The 18,247-nt window shown below is 40.8% G+C and overlaps 1 protein-coding gene across 1 annotated transcript; it reads right to left on the bottom strand.

Moving 5' to 3' along the window:
* Window positions 1-535: 535 nt before the first annotated feature.
* LOC139724252 (alkaline phosphatase-like) lies at window positions 536-16,948 on the bottom strand. The gene is given in 10 exon segments (XM_071635395.1): window positions 536-1,712; window positions 2,328-2,468; window positions 4,397-4,588; window positions 5,058-5,192; window positions 6,267-6,462; window positions 9,828-10,000; window positions 11,107-11,281; window positions 13,899-14,122; window positions 14,125-14,156; window positions 16,911-16,948. Coding segments are annotated over 10 exon segments (1,599 nt in total). The 3' UTR covers window positions 536-1,419.
* Window positions 16,949-18,247: the final 1,299 nt, after the last annotated feature.

The raw sequence follows: 18,247 nt of genomic DNA, 5'->3' as shown, positions 1-18,247 counted from the left end.
ACTTTCTACGCAACGTCTTTGGGTATACTCACTCTCTTTCTCTCACTTCCTCTCCCACTCTCTCTTTTCCGTTAGTACTTAAGAGTAATCCTTAAAGACGCAGTTACCCTGCATTATAGTTTGGACCTAGAGTAGTTAAGACAGTGATTTACTAACCTAGAGGATACCTTCAAGAATAAGCTCTATGGGGCGCCAAGTGTAGCATGGTCGATTTCGTCGACGAAATGACGAATTTCGGAACGAAATCGACCGTGCAACCATTGGCGCCCCATACAGCTTAACTTTGAAGTTAGCTTATCCTCGAAGGATCATGGTCTGAACGAAACAAGTGTGAATATTCTGCACAGTGTTCATTCTAGTAGGTCCGTTTCTTGTGGCGTAGGGTCACATATACTATCAATTGGACTATTTTGTTTGAATAGGCCTACTAAACGAACGCAATTGTTTTGATTTTGATCTGTCACTACACGGAATGGATTTCTTTATTTGTGCAATGTGCAATTCCATATCGTGATTAGCTTAAGTGGCTCTGAGAAATAAAGTATATTTACACTAAGAACAAAAGGGTTGAAATTTCTTTGAAAATAAGACCGTCAATAACAAAGCTGTCGAATGTCAAATTCTACAATGCAGATATATTAAGAGCAAACACACATTTAGATGGTGGCGAGTGACGTCGTCACCTCACAATACTCCCATTGATCTTCATCTTGGCATCGTTTCGTGAAATTAGTCAGTCACTGACAGCTGTTGAAAGCTACTGAAATCCTTACGTGTGATTGATTAACAGCAAATTTGACATTGAAAATAACAGACATAACACTTAATGAAATGCCCTCCTGCCTGTATGAATCTCCATTAATGTCCACATATTTTCGACATGAAGTCCACATTAATATTATCATATTTAATCTATATCCTCCGCATCAAAATTCAAAGGAATACGAGAAGGAAAGACGGTTGCAGTAACCTGTCTATCAGGGCAATTACCCTCCAGGTAAGGGCAATTACCCCCCGGCTAAATACTGGTTAGTGTAAATATTAGAGTTAGGGTTAGGTTTAGGGTATAGAGTTTGGGTTAGGTTTAGGGTATAGAGTTTGGGTTAGGGTTAGGATCAGGATTAGGTTCAGGATTTGGACTAGGGTCAGGGGAAGGGTCCGGGGTAATTGCCCAGGCTGGGGGTAATTGCCCTAGACCCATCTATCGACGAAAATGATAACTACAAGTGTATTACGATACTTGTGTACAAAACAAAAGGAGAGATATTGAGGTGGTGACATCCAGCAGGCACTGCAAACTTGGTTGCCACCAAGGCCAAATTCTGATGAGACCACTTTCATTCAGTTCACCCGACTTTGCTTGATTCCTTAAAGTTGACTTATAGAGTGATGCAGAAATGCACTGGGAATTTCGCTCTTCTACAGGAAGTACGTCATCAAAACAGATACGATAGCTGCGATAATGACTGGGACTTTAGTCGCTGATAACATGCCAGCACCACCAGGGCACTGCTCCACGTCGCTGTTGCAGACGTTATCCAGTGTGTCGTCATAGCAACCGGCAAAAGTCATCACGTGGGCGATGTAGTTCTGCTCGTGCACGCCGTGAAAGAGGTGGGCCATTGGGCCGATGGCGTAGATTGCCACGTCATCTCCGCCGTGGGTCTCCGACGACAGCGGTACGAGGGCGTCCTGGAGAAAGTTTGAATCCTCTGTTGAGATAAACACCGGAAAAAATACACATACATCAACAACAAAATTATGCACAAGGAAACAAAGAACAACTAATGTAAAACACGACATATACGACAGTTGGAAATTCACATGTATTTATGATGTCAGTTTTCGACAGCAGCACGGACAAATTTTGAAGGTAACACATCGCTTACACGTGGCAAGCTCAATGTCACTACAAGTTATATAATCTAATAAATACTACTTATATTCTTGATTATTGATTTTGTGATAACAAAGAGAAGCATGGTTCATATTTTACAAGGTATTTAACTCAATAGGAAGGGACCTCTTTACAGAAAAGGCCTGTCTCGGTTGAATATCCGTCTTTCAGTAAGCCCAAACTTCGATTAACAATAATATTGTAACAATAATATAATAATATAATATTATTCTATTAACATATCTGGCAAGCCTCGCGCACGCTTTCTAATTCGTCAGAACAACCATTGTTTTAAGGGTTTGAATAAGAAATGAATGGTCTATTGGCTCGCGTCCCTATTTGTAAAGGCAGGGAATTATCATGATAATAGCGTATTGTAATCATATTTAAAAAAAATACATACAAGAGATAGGTAGAGTGTACAGCTTACCAGTGTCGGTCTCCGTGTGGTCACGCCTGTGACCTGTAAAGTTAAAGCTGACAACAGTTCTCGAACCACCGGGTCCATTCAGGTAACCCAAAGTCGTGTATGGATAGCCGTCAGCTGCATCGTAATCTTCATCCACAAGACCTGCAAGACGTCAAAAAGCAGCGAAAGAAAAAAAAAAGTCAGCAAAAGAGAAAAAAAGATATCTTTGTGTATCAGCGTTACGCATTGACGAAGCTATCATTCACTCGAACACAATTGTTATATCAATTGCCTGATTTCTGGAGTGGATGACATTAGGAAACTTTCTCAAGCACGTCGCAGCCGCTACTTGAGTGTGGAGTATGCGAAATTTGCTTCTGCGCGTGCTTAAAGGGATCGTATAGTTTTGGTTGAGACCTAATTTCAGGTTTCTAACATTTTTTGGTGAGATAATGAGAAACCTCTTAGGAAATATGAAAGAGCATGTAATTCCATGAGGAATTCAATGTTTATTTGATGAAAATTGGTTTCGAAATGGCTGAGATATCCAAAACAGAGCATTTCAAATAAGTGTGGGACCCACACTTTATCACAATCGCTTTGTTTTATTTTGTTTTTGGATGTTTCAGTCATTCCAAACCTGATTTTCATCAAATAAACTTTGAATACCTCTTGAAATGGTATGCTCTGTACTATTTCATAAGTGTTTTCGCGATATCTCGCAAAAAGTTAAAAGCCCAATTCTCATCTCCATCAATACTGTACCATCCCTTTAATTCCGAAAAAAAAAACCAACCCTCCCGTCCATGGGAAAACGAAAACGGTTCTCGGCCAAAATAGCGTTCGATCCCGATGTTGGGCACGATTGAGCAGCCAGCTAGTCAACGATCTTGTCGCTACGGGTCCATTCTCACAGAAAAGCGAAACTGTTATAAGAATGGGGACGGGAGTCCGAGTGCGGGGACCGTCATATCTGATTGCTTCCGCGTCCTCTTGGTCTTCCCGTCGTGTAGCGAAAGTTCCATACTTATTGTACAGGCGAAGCGACGGTATGAGTTAAGACCAGCAGAGGGCAATAACTTATCGTGTTCTATACATCACATAACGGCAAGAACTGGGTGCCAAAAAGCATACAATATTGCCGAAGTCGGGATCGCACTGTCCAAATTGAATTCAACTAAAGGCGTCAGCGTTGAACCAGCCAGAAGGATGGCAATAGGCCTATCTCCTGATGTCCACGGCAACACCTGTTGTCCAAGGCGAAGACAATCGCAGATGCAGAAGTGAAATCGGAGAAATGGTAAATACTTGCTGTGACCAGTGGAACAATGGTGAAGTTGCCCTCAAAATTTTGTTGCTAGTCATTAGAATTGCAACTTTAATTTCTGCTGATATTATGGAGTATATCACAACATTTACAGTCGGCTTTGACTGAAATTATCGCAATTTACTCGCAGGCCTTCTCTTCTGAAAATCATGGTAACTTCCACTGATGCCAAACCTTTTCCTGAGAAGTGCCCCGCCTTAAAAATGCGGTATAGCTTTGATTATAGCAACCTGTATTGATGACAAAAACTCTCAAATGGCATTGACTCTATCCCTCGAAGGTCGCTCGTGTACCATGTACCCCCCCCCCCAAAAAAAAAAAATACAACGGGAGCTCCATAATGATATCTTTAAAAATAGCGAATCAATCTAAATACAAATTCAGGGTATAAAACTATAAATTTACTCATTGCCCACATCTTACAGAACCCCCCATTCGAATTGCTTCAGTGGTCAAAGAGAAATGACGTATGAGGAATTTTGTAGAGGATGTCTGGAATCTGATCTTCCTCCAAGTTTTGTCCGTTGTATTCACACACAAGAGCATCGAAGTGCTAAATTTGGAAGAATCAAACTAATGACATGCTTTACAACAATCCACATTTCTCTGTGACCGCTTAACCAAATTAGATGGGGTTTTCTGTAAAATAGAGCTAAGATGTTATATTTTTCGACCTTTAAGCAGCATTTAGACAGTATAATCATATTGAATGTTATCAATGCGAAAACCTCATTGTAATTTTTTTGGGACATACTGTACTTACCGAGAATGGGGTTGCCTCGTACGGGGTAGCCAGAGAACGCCATGGTATGGCTATGGTCTGCCGTAACTATGATGAGGGTGTCCGTGTCGTCGGTCAGTTCCAGGGCCATCTCCACGGCGTCGGACAATGCTATGGTGTCTCCGAGGGCGTCGAAGGCCCGGCCGGCGTGGTGACTGTGGTCGACTCGTCCACCTTTATGGCAATCGGAACAAGAACTATTACGGTGAATGATAACTTAATTACTAGAATTCAATTATTTATTTCTCCTACTATTTATTTGTTCATAATTATTTATTCACATATTGATCTATTTATTAATTTATCTACTTATCTAATTACTTATCTAAGTATCTATATATCTACCTGCGTATTTATTTATTCATCTATAATTATTCATTTATGAATGAATCCATGAATCTCGTCGCTGATTAATGCTCAATGACTCAGTGTCATTGTCGTCAAGATTGGCGTCCCCCCCCCCCTCCTCTCATTCCTTCTTGCTACGAATCGTTCCGAGATTTTACGATTGTGTTTCGGTCCTCTTCGTGCATGCGCGTTTCGGAATCTGCCGAAACCTATCGACTGACGCGATGTAACATGACTGTGATGGCACATGCATACCGAACATTGCCGAAATGAATGCAAAGTGTGTCTCCAATACCTTCTACTGCCAGGAAGAATCCATTGGGCTCTTTCTGTAGTATTCTAATCGCCTTTTCTGTCATAGAAGCCAGACTTGGATCATTTCCGGCTTCGGCGTCGCTTGCGTAGTTCATGTGGCTTGTCTCAAAGAGACCTAAGTGAAATTTAAGAGAAATCGATAAATGGTAGAATAAAAAAGATGCATGTTAATCACTGTTACTATTGCTATCAGGCTCAACCAAATCGACACTGATGAAAGTAGATAAGGAAAATTTAACAAAGATGCGAAAAAGGCACAATAATCTTCCGTTTTGAAGGACAGATATATTCATTTAGCATTGCTACAAAATCAATATGCAAATGACTACAGAGATCATCATTACACACACACAAACATGCACACATATGCATAGCAAGCAACAAGCACTAGTACTCGTACATTGTTATAACAAACAGGAAATAATCATACGCGTTACAATATTATATATGTGTCTTTGTTTTTGGAACTCTCAGCCAGTTTTCATCAAACGAACTTCCTCTCCTTGTATGTTTCTTCATATTTATGAGAGGTTTCTCGATCATTTTCTCAAAAAAGTTGAAAATCGAATTCCCATCTTAACCAAAACTTAACCATCCCTTTAGAGTGAGAGTTGAACTTGTGCTTGACCAAGCTATAGGGTAAGTGACCTCACAACACTGCATAACGAAAAATTTCCCGGCAATCTAACGGTACAGATCAAAAACAAAGACGTCCTAATAAAGATGGGACCCAACTTTTGTAAGGACCACTTCGTTTTACTTTTTTTCCTGATATCTCAGTCATTTAAAAAACGATTTTCATGAAATAAACTTTGAATTCCTCCTAGAATCGCAAGCTCTTCTATATTTCATGGCATGGTTTCTCATCATCTCTGAAATAGTTACAATTTGAATCAAACATCTCAACAAAAAACTATACCATATCCTTTAATCAAAACGCCCGTTTGTACATCATCGCCATGATCACACTGCAAGAAAATGTAGAAATAAAAACAGTAAATAAACTAACACATAAATCAGTTTACAAGTTTGTGCGAAAATTAACTTGAACGTAAACCCTTTGAATGCCGATTTATAGTAGAGAAAATCTAGGGAAATACACATTGTCTATAGTCCATACCATAGACAGGATTACCATGGTTACACAGTGTTATGGGTTTATGAAGTAAATGAGGAGGGTAACGCCCACCTAGGAGAAAGTCGGTATTTTCGTGATCGACTTCGTCAAACTGGTCCTTATTCCACACATATTGGGCGTTGGTCTTCCCCGCTTGCCATTCAGCGATGAGATCTCGGCCGTCGGTGCGCTGCCCTCTCGCATTAGGGTATTCGTCGTCGGTTATGTTGTTGGCCTGAAATTCCTGCCGACCGCCGCCCATGATGACCTATGAGCGTATGGGGAGGGTGTGTATATCAATTAAAGGACATGTACCGTTTTGGGGAAGCGTTCTGCAAAGTTATAATTACCTATAAAGTGAACATACTTTTTTCCCCTTTGGTGGACTTGGATACGTGTATCTCTAAATCTGCACCTTTTCTGCTCATCATCAAGCAAAGCTCGATTGCGACTGGGGTGGTTTTATGGGAAAAGCTAAGAAGGGAGTCCATATCCAAAATATGTTTCAGATCAGGACAGAAGACTATCTTAAATGATAGGTGCAGCCCAGTGTTAGGTAGTGAAATTATTCCCTCCTTGTGTCTTCGAAGAATTTACCACTACGCAATGTCATTCTGGCTTTTGCCGTATACGCATGACATCGCGTTGACTGTAACCCCACCACTTTGTCAAACCCCTCCCTGTCGTTGTGGTTGTTGTTTTTTTTTTCTTTGCTCTCTCTCTCTCTCTCTCTCTCTCTCTCTCTCTGGTTTTCATGTGGCCATTTCTAATAATAACAAGAAAAACCATTATCACGCAGCCCTTTGGCAAAACGAGGGGATGGGGTGTCTTTGAAAGAATGGCGGGGTTCCAGTCTATAAGCGACACGACTCAATGCTACCTACCCTTTCATTTCAAGCTTGTATATCCTGAACCTCTCATTTTTCTTCCGCAATTACTCACATCACCGATTAACTGTCTTTGTGCCACATTAACATTTTGTCCATATAGGGATGCATGTGTCTGAAATTTGTTCGCATTTGACTCAGTGACACGGAAAGCGTTTAAGTGCGCATTGTAGCGAACATTATCATGGTCAAAAGCGAGACCATCAACAATGATCAAGCAAACCAATAATGCAAAGAAAAATAATGTGGATAGACGGAAGGGACCACTTTAAGACGTGTTCTCAGAGCCAATTTAAATGCCTAAACACTCATTAAACTTGCCATAAATCTCTCTTCCATGTACAGTACCTCTCACAGAACTTTCAGTCCGGCAATAACCAATGATTACTCATCCTAATCAGTGGAGTCTGTAGGGCCTACGGTAATTATGATAGATAATGACTTGTATACTACTCCCATGCATACTTGATAACAAAGCACAAGAGTGCTCCTATGAATGGTAATCATTCAAAAACATGAAAGACAATCTTTTCTAGTATAACATTTCTGAATATCGTCAGCTCCCGTTTTTCCCGTGTGATTATAAGCACTTTTTCGCGTTTGTGCTTGAAGGGCTTTAATTCGAATTCCTTTGCTTTCGGGAAATACATAACCCAAATCCCCCATGCCCTTCACTACAATGATTTTTACACTCAAGTCTGAATCGTAGAAAAAGATCTAGGCTAGATGATGTAACAATAGCCTTATGTTTCCATCCAATTCCCATCGCATATTTCCCATGGCAAATGAAATACAAGCCGGATAAATGCAACGTTATGAGCTTCACATGGAAGTTTCGACCCATTCGTCACACGTACACCTTATCCGGTCACCAGTTAGAATCAGTGTCCAGTCACAAATACCTAAGAGTTGTCTTATCAGACAACTTAAAATGGAATAGACATATTGACACAACCACAGCTAGAGCAAGCAGCACGATTGGCTTTCTTCGTCGTAATCTACATAATGCACCGGGAAATGTTAAACTCCAAGCATATATTAAAGTGCGTCCCCACTATAGGAGTATTGCTGTACAGTGTTGGACCCTTTCACTCAACGTAACATGTCAAAGATTCAAGCAGTACAAAATAGAGCAGCCAGATTCATCTGTAATGATTATAAATGGCAGTCTTCTGTCTCCGGAATGATAAAGGATCTCAAACTTCATCCACTCCCAGAACGACGCAAGCTTCTAAGACTATCGACATTTCATAAAATAAAGCACGGCAACATTGATTTAAAGCTCGAGGATTCAGCCCTGCTCGAGCACCGAGAGGTATGACAACCCGAAGTTATCATCCTGATAATGATTCTACTTCACACGGTTCTTCAACTGCTCTCGCCAACTCCTTCTTCCATAGAACAGCGAAGGATTGGAATAATCTGCAGAGTAATATTAAACAGATTCATAAATTTGATACATTTTAAGAAGCGCTCCAGCGTCACCTCCGTTGTGATTATCTGCACATTACAACACAGTGCTGAGTGATACTCTATCCAGAGTTTTTCAGCGTATTCATCCAGATCCAGATCCAGATTTAAGTCTATCGATATAGCTTGCGTTTCCTGAGTTTTCACTGTACGTGTTCTGTGCTATTTAAAGTCCGCTAAATTCACGACGTAGAGAGCTAATTGATGCACCGATCATTATTATGGGGGCGCCATTTTATTTTTTATACGTTGCGTCCAAGCGTATTAAATCTAAAGGCCGTGTCACACCAGCCTTGCGTGCGACTTGCAAAGAACAATTTTGACTACCCGAAGGTCCCCGTAGATGGTCCGCACATGACAGTACCTAGCGTGTATCTCAAAAGTAGTCGCTCGGAGGTGCGCACGCATATTTTTTTACCCGCAACCGTGTTTAGGCCCTGTCACACCTTTCCGGGCAAGCTACTCGGGCTTGTTACGTGTAGGGATTTTCTAGCATACCGGACATTCCTGAGGGCGGAAAAGGATTTGTGCGAGTCAGCGCATGTGTCTTACTTGCTGGACGCGTTATACTTGCGAGTATACTGTGTGACCTTTGTACCAGTCGCGTTGGGGCTGACAACTCAGTGAAGGAATTCTTCTAATGGAATGGCTGAAATCCCACAGAATTTCATTATCTTGGCTGCATACGGGACTGCGAAGTACTGGGACTACCCGGAGGTCTCCGTAGATGATCCGCACATGACAGTACCTAGCATGTATCTCAAAAGTAGTCGCCCGGAGGATTGGTGCGCACGCATATTTTTTTACCCGCAACCGTGTTTAGCCCCTGTCACACCTTTCCGGGCAAGCTACTCGGGCTTGTTACGCGGTATACTTGCGAGTATACTGTGTGACCTGCAGAACACCAGTAGGAGACCCTTACCGGCAGCACCTCGCAGGCAACTCCAACGCAGGTACTTCTCAGTACCCATAAGTCACTCGTAACAGAAAACGGATTGGTTTCAAAGCTGTCACGCAGGTCACAAGTAGAAGCTAAGTAGCACGCATCTAGCAGGTACGAAACAAGTGCGAAAATTGCAAACATTCTTGTTCGACGGCGGAAAATCTTCTACGTGCTGGAAACTACCTCCTCGCAACAAGCCTGCGTAGCTTGCCCGGAAAGGTGTGACACGGTCTCTAAGCTACTTTTCAGCACGACGCAGCGAAGAGGAGAACGTCCAGTTCAAGCGTCGTCTCAAACGTCGTCTCCTTATATTATTCCCTGGTCAAGCCATACCTTGATGAAGGCGTTGTCGTCAACAAGCTGCGCGGCGATGTCCTTAGAGTCGGGGCACAACGTGCTGTTAATATCCTTGCTGTTCTCCCAGTTGCGGTTGGGTGAGTGCGCGTAGAGCGCAGAGGGCGTCGCGTGGGTTACCCGTGCAGTTGAGATGACACCTGTAGCCTTTCCTGCGGACGTTACAAAGGAAGTATAAAACTTCAATATCGACGTACAAAATACAATCATGTTATCTGGTTTTGCAGGTCTTAACGAGTCTGCAAAGACCTTCAATAACATTTCAAGAAGAATAAGTCAGCCAAATCCCTTTTGTTTCTTTTTGACAGTGATTATTTGGGAGATATTTTCCCCTTTCATTGACACACATACACATACACTATACGTAGAGGTTCGTTAATCCGAAAATGAAAAGGGGTTCGTTAATCCGAACATTTGTGGCGTTATTCCGAAGGTTCGTTATTCCGAAGGTTCGTTTATCCGAAAATGAAATAGGGTTCGCTATTCTGAAGGCTCGTTTATCCGAAAATGAAATAGGGTCCGTTATTCCGAAGGTTCGTTAATCTGAAAATGAAATGGGTTCGTTATTCCAAAGGTTCGTTGATCCGAAGTGATATAGGATCCGTTATGAACCTTCGGAACAACGAGGTTTGTTTCATTTTCGGATTAACGAACCTTATTTCATTTTCGGATTAATGAGCCTTCGGAATAACAAATCTCATCACATTTTCGGACTAACGAACCTTTGGAATAACGAACCTTCGGAATAACAACCCTTCGGACCAAAGAACCTTCGGAATAACGAACCTTTGGAATAACGACCTGTAACCCTTTTTTCCTGGGTCCGATCGGCACCCACGAGTCATGCGGCCCACTTGCTTGACATTGGAAAAAGGTTCTTGAGGCATACAGCCCACAAGTCATGCAGTCCAATGCCCATGAGTCGCGACACAGCGGTGTGAGCAAACAAGGTCCACGAGTTCAATACTAAATAGAAAAGGCCCACGAGATCAACCTTAGACGACGGGACATTATGTTCGGTATCATGGGCCCTCTTTGCTAAGTGTCCAACTCATCAGCCTTTTTTTTCTTTTCTTTTTTTTGCCTAGTGTCGAGCTCATAGTCTGTATGATTCGTGTATTGTATGATTCGTGGCTGTGTAACTCGTGAGATGTGTGACTCGTGGGTGTCGAACTCGTGACGTGCACACATTCTTCCTGGGCAAATGCTGTGTGGCCCGGGAAATAAACGGCATGGGCTAAGTTTTGCTTATCATTACCAGTGCGATGAGCAAGCTGCAGAACCGAGTCAACTTCCGTCCCTGGTGCGGTGGTACAGTCGTCATACTCCGCACCATCGTTGAGACCGATTATGCCGGACTTGGTCTTCACTCCGCAGAAGAAAGCCGTTGCGGTGCCGGCCGAGTCCGGTGTCTGTGCGTCTGTGTTGTAGGTCTATGCACCAACACGGCGTAAGAAACCACAAGAAAATGGATAAGGAACGATGTAATTTATTTGAAGAAAATATGACATGTTTATCATTATATCTGAAATCTTTATGGTATTCCTGTATCAATACAACACCTGTTCATAATATGTACGCATAATGATGACTTGTTTAAAGGTACAATGATGCCGACCATTCTAGCTGATATTTTCAAGCAAAAAGTTCTGGAATTAGCTTAAACTAAACCAAAAAATAGAAATGCAATCATGCAAAGGTTGCAAAATACAAAGATCCACCTTGATATGTCAAACTATTCCGATATGAAAATGTGTGTAATGGTTAACAACAGTTTATAGTATGCAAAGGTTGCAAAATACAAAGATCCACCTTGATATATCAAACTATTCCGATATGAAAATGTGTGTAATGGTTAACAACAGTTTATAGTATTGGTGATCAGAATTTCGCAAAGTGATGACAAAAATGATGGGGTCTACATAAAAGCTTCTTAAGTATTGGATGTAAGGAAATATATGGGAAACCGTTTACTATTTAGACCAAACAACTGAATGAGAAAATAAAAACATGATACCTCCCCCCCCCCCCAAAAAAAAAAAAAAAAAGTAATCAACGATACGATAAGTTTCTGAGAAGCCACATGATGTAACAGAAAGTCCAGTTCTGACAAGACATGGTGAACATGATGGCCCGAATTCACGAAGGTGGTACAAATTAAACCATGGTTTAAACCATGGACAAAACCATGCTGCTAGGATGGAGCGGCAAGTGTCGCATGGAATGTTTCGTTACGAAGGTAGTCATTTCGTCCATGAAGTGATTATTTTGTAAGGAAATGACAACATTTTCTAAGTAAATGAACATTTCGTCGGGTGCCCGTGCATTGGCCGCTAACGCAATACAATTTGTATTGCGTTAGCGGCCAATGCACGGGCACCCGACGATTTCGTCCACGAAACGATGATTTCGTCACCGAAACGGTCATTTTGTCGACGAAATGATAAATTTCGTAACGAAATATTCAAACCATGGTTTCATTTGTACCACCTTCGTGATATTCGGGCCGATGAGGGAAACAACAAATGGATGAGGTAATTAAACTTCAAATGGGAATGTGGACAATTTCCTTCAATGCGTCAGATGCATGGTATAGATGATTGTATAACTTGATATATAGAATAGGAGGAAATGAAATGGACACACAGACACGACACGCGAGAAGATTAGAGCACATGCATGAGCTGCAATCCAACAATCGAAGTTAACCAAATGACTTATCAAATTACTTTAGTCTCTCAGCTTCATTTAGGTTATTATACTCCATGCATGTCGTTGGAACAACTTATCAAATTATTCATGTGTATTATTGTACATGGTTAATATCATATATTTGTTATCATATCCCTCAACGTTGTTTTTTTTTATACTCCTAGTCTTTTGTCCTTGTCCGCAGCACCAAGTTTTTAATGGTACCGATACATCAAATATATAGCATTCTTTTTCAAACACGATGAGATCCGTACAGTCTGGTTTCAGCGATATCCATGTGGTTCATTAGTTTATTCTTTATATTGATTTTAGTACTGGTATAAGTTTAGTTGGTCAAGATTCTAGTAAACATATCCGTTCTCCGTATAATTATTTGCCTATGAATTCGAGAACCTACAGTTTTTACAAGCGTTATAGCTGTTATGTAGGCCCCATCATATTTGTGATATTTACTTGTGACATTTTCATATGATATGACCATACATTTGTGTTAAGTATGTTTTTTCTTCTTCTTCTTCTTCGATCAAAAGACATGTAAAATACATGGTTTACATATGAATTGGTATACGTATATTTGCATAATGATTGCGCAGACCACGAAAAGGGGCAGTTTCGCCAGAAATTTATGGAAGTAGAAAATGATCTCCTATTTGGCATGAAAATAATATTATTTCGGAATCACGATCACCCTGCTATCGCAAACTTTGTGATCGATTATATATCTATATTTCTTACATTTTTGCGGTGCGCGCAGCGCGCAAGCAGCTCAAGTGACAAAATGGCTGCCTCCAGTTGTGACCGTGGTGAAATGGCTGACAACTGTTCCCGTTTTCACCTGTTAAATGTGGAAGAAATGTTGAAATCTAATGAAAAAAATGATAGCAAAAAACGTAGAAACAGATCAGCTACCTCTCTCGCAGTTCTAAACGAAATTAAAACGATGAATACCACAGCACGAAAACAATTCAGCCTTTGTGATGCAGCCTACGAAAGCATTTATTGGAATATGAGGGATGATGAAACAATGCAATGTCTTTGTTGGTTCTAGCAATTTTGCTATGAGCATTCAGAGGCAAAAACATAACTTTTCCCCGAGATATACCGGTACATTATAAATATAAAAATCGGGAAAGTAACAATGTATGCCTCTGCATCAACTCATAGTTTTTGCTAGACCCTCTGATGGTATTGCATAATGACGTATGCTAATGAGCAATAAGCCGAAAGCCTTGTTGGGCAAGCTTTCCAACGTGCCGAATGATAACATAAATCAAACTAAAACGATGACAAATAACAATTCTAAGCTCGAAATAAGATGTGAGTCGCATCTGATGATACCTTGACAAGTCCCACGTGAGGGAAAGTGTCCCACGCCAGGTTGTTTTCTTCGCCAGTCGTCCCGGCCAGTTGCCCCTGTCGGATGCGGGCGGCCGTTATTGTGGGAATGCTCATGCCATCACCGAGGAAGAAGATGATATTCTTCGCCTGCCCGATATTCAGCGTCTGAAGCCGCAGGGCGGTCCGGATGCTTTCTTGTGCCTGGTTGTTCCAGAATTCTGCGTCTGCGATTGGAATAATGGTAAAGAGTGAACATTACTTACAAGAACGTTAAGTAACCAAGCAAAAACAAACAAACAAACAAACGAAGCAAAAACAAAATAACAAAAAACAAAGCAAAAAATAACAACAATACATTATATAAACACATAAATAACGAACAACATTAAATTAACAGTCAGAATATCATTACTCCCTCATTTCTTTTTTTTTTTCATCTGAGAAGATGGCTGGATAACCCATATTGGTCAGCTGCACTAGCTGGTCTTCCACGGGGTCCAGTCGAATGTGAGGCGAGACCACCTTTAACCGGCTGACCCGTCCGGGCCATGCACCCTGGTCTTTGCGATGCATGAATGAAGTTGGAACTTTTACGTGCATGAGTTTTGACTCTCTCACATACGTGTATGTGTGTGTACATGGTATTAAAAAAATCATAACTGTTGAAAGGATTGTCCGATTTTCATCCAACTTTCACTGACATGTCCTGTTAAAGGACAAGTCCACCTCCATATACATAAGGATTGAGAGAATGCAGCAATATTTGCAGAACACATCAGTGAAAGTTTCAGGAAAATTGGACAATCCGTTCAAAAGTTACGAATATTTTAAGTATCTGCGCAGTCACTGCTGGAAGAGAAGACTACTACAGTGTATGATGTCACATGCGTACAACTATATAAGGAAAATGAAAAAAGAATTTCACAAAACTTCACTTTTTTAATTAAGTGCACATTTCTTTGACTTGCTACTGACGTATGTTAAGGATAATATTATTCCTCCTGCCTCCTGAAAGAGAGAAGTCGAGTGTTCTTTTGTTATGCGAGAAAAATGGAAATATGTTGAATTTTCTTTATTCTTTCTTTATATCGTTGTACTCATGTGACATCACAAGCTATAGTGGTCTTTTCATCCAGCCGTGACTGAGCAGAAACTTCAAAAATTAATAAGTTTTGAACGGATTGTCCAATTTTCCTCAAACTCTCACTGATGTGTTCTACTAATATTGCTGCATTCACTCAACCCACATGTATATGAAGGTGGACTTGTCCTTTAATATGCTGTATTCTCTTCATTTATGTGTGTGAAGGTGTGTCTTTCCTTACATGATTGACGTGAACTTCGGGCATTCACTTTTACAACAACAAAAAAAAAGGCTTGCTTGACAATGTGAACATTAGTGTGTAATATCTGTGCATATTTATACTCCTTGCCTAGGATCTTCTTCAAGATCTTAATCTGAAAGCCGCATCACGCAATCCAAAGCCAGTTTACAGTTAGCACAATGGGCACATTGGTACAAATTACCTTCTGTTTTCTCAATTGGTTATGTACTTCACTCGTTTTCAAAGTAGCATGATGCATTCATGCATTCATCAGTAGCATGATGAAACTCACGTTCAAACAATGGATGAACTTGCGCAGAGCAGGTGACAAGAATTGTCTTTTAATTGGCACCACGGAAGGCATTCATTCCATTGTTTTGCGTTGAATGCGTAAACAAAGTCTTTCTACCAACATTGCTAAATATCAGGCTTGCTGTCAAGCGGATGTGCTAGTAAGCACCATTTACAAGGGTTACATGAATAATCATTTCATCATAGATGCTTATCTCAGTGAAGTAAAAAAAAAAATCCAGATTTATTGTACAAATGACCCTTTTCTGCTCATGCGCAAAGTGGAACTGTAAACTGGCTTATTCTGTCTTCCCTCACTCGCGTGATGAAGCTTGACATTGTTATCATTAACCATGAAGAACGAACAACACACAATGCAGTGTGCAGTGCAGAACGACACGAACGCACACGATTGATGGTCGGTGTGCCCAGCAAATGTAGAACGACGATGCGCGTAAGTATAACGCGCGCCTCGCATGCGTTCGTGTCGTCCTCGTTTCGTCCACAGCTTCCTTGAATCGCGTTGCGCTCGTGCCGTTCTGCCGGGCACACGACGAATGGTTCAGAATCGAGGCGCATGGCTTAACATTCGGAAGCGTAATTTGCCTTGAAATCGAATGGCTCATGCTTGAGCCAAAGTGAGTCTTACTGTATGTGTATTATTATCATGCCTCTCATCGAGTAGAGACAAAACATGTTGTCCTTCGGACAATGTCGGATAGGATATAAAGTAGTGGTCACGTGCGTAATATTAAAGATCTGTGGATTCCGCTTCATCATAAAGAGCAGGGTTCGCAACCATGCAGGTGAAATGGTCCGTCCCATTTACGACAACCCCTTAGAAGACCAGCTATAGTGTATGTATAGCCGAATATGGGCTATCCAATTATAGTTTTTATCAAACGGAATATGAAAAAAAAAATTGAACAAGATTAAACAAGCCAAAGTAAAAAGACATATTTTTTCCGCGCTTTGAAGAAGGGCAGAAATCAAATGTAAAACAAAACGATATGACGACGTAAAATATGTCGACTGACCACATTGACACAAATATGATATGATAGTAAAATCATTTGAATTTTTAATGGTTGAATGGAACCTCGTCACTTTCGGTATTTTCGAAATTACGCATTACACGCTGCAATAGCCCTGAAACAAGTTTGTCTATATACCTTATACTTCAAAGAATCATGCGTGATGTGGTATGCACAGCTCGTTCAGACTACATGTATTATAGGCCTACACTCCAAATACATCGGCATTGGTTAAGTACAACTACCACTCTAGGCCTACTATTTTGCCGTCCATTATAATTTATAGTGCCTTCTAGATCGTACGCTATTCACTATAATGAGTGCAATATACCATACCTTGTCCTCCCACCCTCCACACCAACGCCACGATGATTGTCGCCAGCACCGCATAAGCCTTCATCTTGACAGGTTCTGAAGATCGCCCAAGCAATCACAACTCGAGTGCTATATAAAATGATTTTCTCTGGTGTTTTCCGCAAACTCTTCGGTATTTACAATCTCAACAGTTATTGGCCACTTGATTGCGGTCGCAAAGTTTGCCAACACGAGGAGTATATACTCGTTCTCATGTGATATCCATGCGAGGAGGGTGGTATATAACGGCACCATATACTTACGAAATACTAACAGATACTTATTATCTTGGTCTTACTTGAGATACGATAAAAACCGGCTGATCATTCTCCGTCTTGTTAGTCAGGTCATAGTCCATATTTACAAAATACCTTTGATTATCGGTATAATGGGCAAGGAAGAAACGTGATTGCACTGGATCACACTCATTATAAACTCATAGGGGCATATTAAACGTGTGTATACACGCGCTTACGCATGCACACGCACACACATGTGAATATGCATTTACATATCTATATATCTATCTATATATTTGTGTATATATAATAAACATTATGCGAACGTATACACACATTCTACTAAATGTTCTTGTCAACATTATATATTCGTATCCAGTGTATCATTTGAAAGGAATTGTATATGGCGTTATTTTATGTTTTTGAACTGCCATGAACCGAATTTGCTAGAAATGTAGTCACGTTTATCCGTGTGCAATGCGAAACCAGGGAGGTGACCTCCCTGGCGAAATCAAGCAAGGATAATGTATACTAAACTGGTAGAAGGATAGTTGGACTCGCCACATTTCCCTTGCTGTAACTTGTAAGCGGATCTACGTGCAATCATTCACACGGTCGCAGAGAATGTGGACAACGTGGACAACGTGGAATCCTCACCCTTACAAGTATCATATATGATATCACAAGATTAGAAAAGACATCAAGTCTAAAAATAGAACTGAAAGCAAATGGGTGATCTATCACTTTACCAAAGTGTTATGTCTCTTTTACAAAAATGAATGTATAATTCCTTCCACCATTTCGCCTTCCGGCGTAAGCGTGGTTGGCATGGATCACATTACTTCCCTTTTATCTCTCAAGCAGCACCACCCTTCAAACATGCGAACATCACGAATATCACGAACTCACTGCGCATTTTAAAGGGATGATACAGTATTGGCGGAGATGAGAATTAGGCTTTTAGGTTTTTGCGGGATGCCAAGAAAACACTTATGAAATAGTACAGAGCACACCATTTCTAGAGGAATTAAAGTTTATTTGAAGAAAATCGGGTTTGGAATGACTGAAACATCCAAGAACAAAGTAAAACAAAGCGATCGTAATAA

The sequence above is a fragment of the Diadema antillarum genome, unplaced genomic scaffold (assembly GCF_040938485.1).
Source record: "Diadema antillarum isolate AM-2024a unplaced genomic scaffold, OU_Dant_1.0 scf00000210, whole genome shotgun sequence".
Lineage (NCBI taxonomy): Eukaryota > Metazoa > Echinodermata > Echinoidea > Diadematoida > Diadematidae > Diadema > Diadema antillarum.
This window is presented reverse-complemented; position numbering and strand designations above follow the sequence as displayed.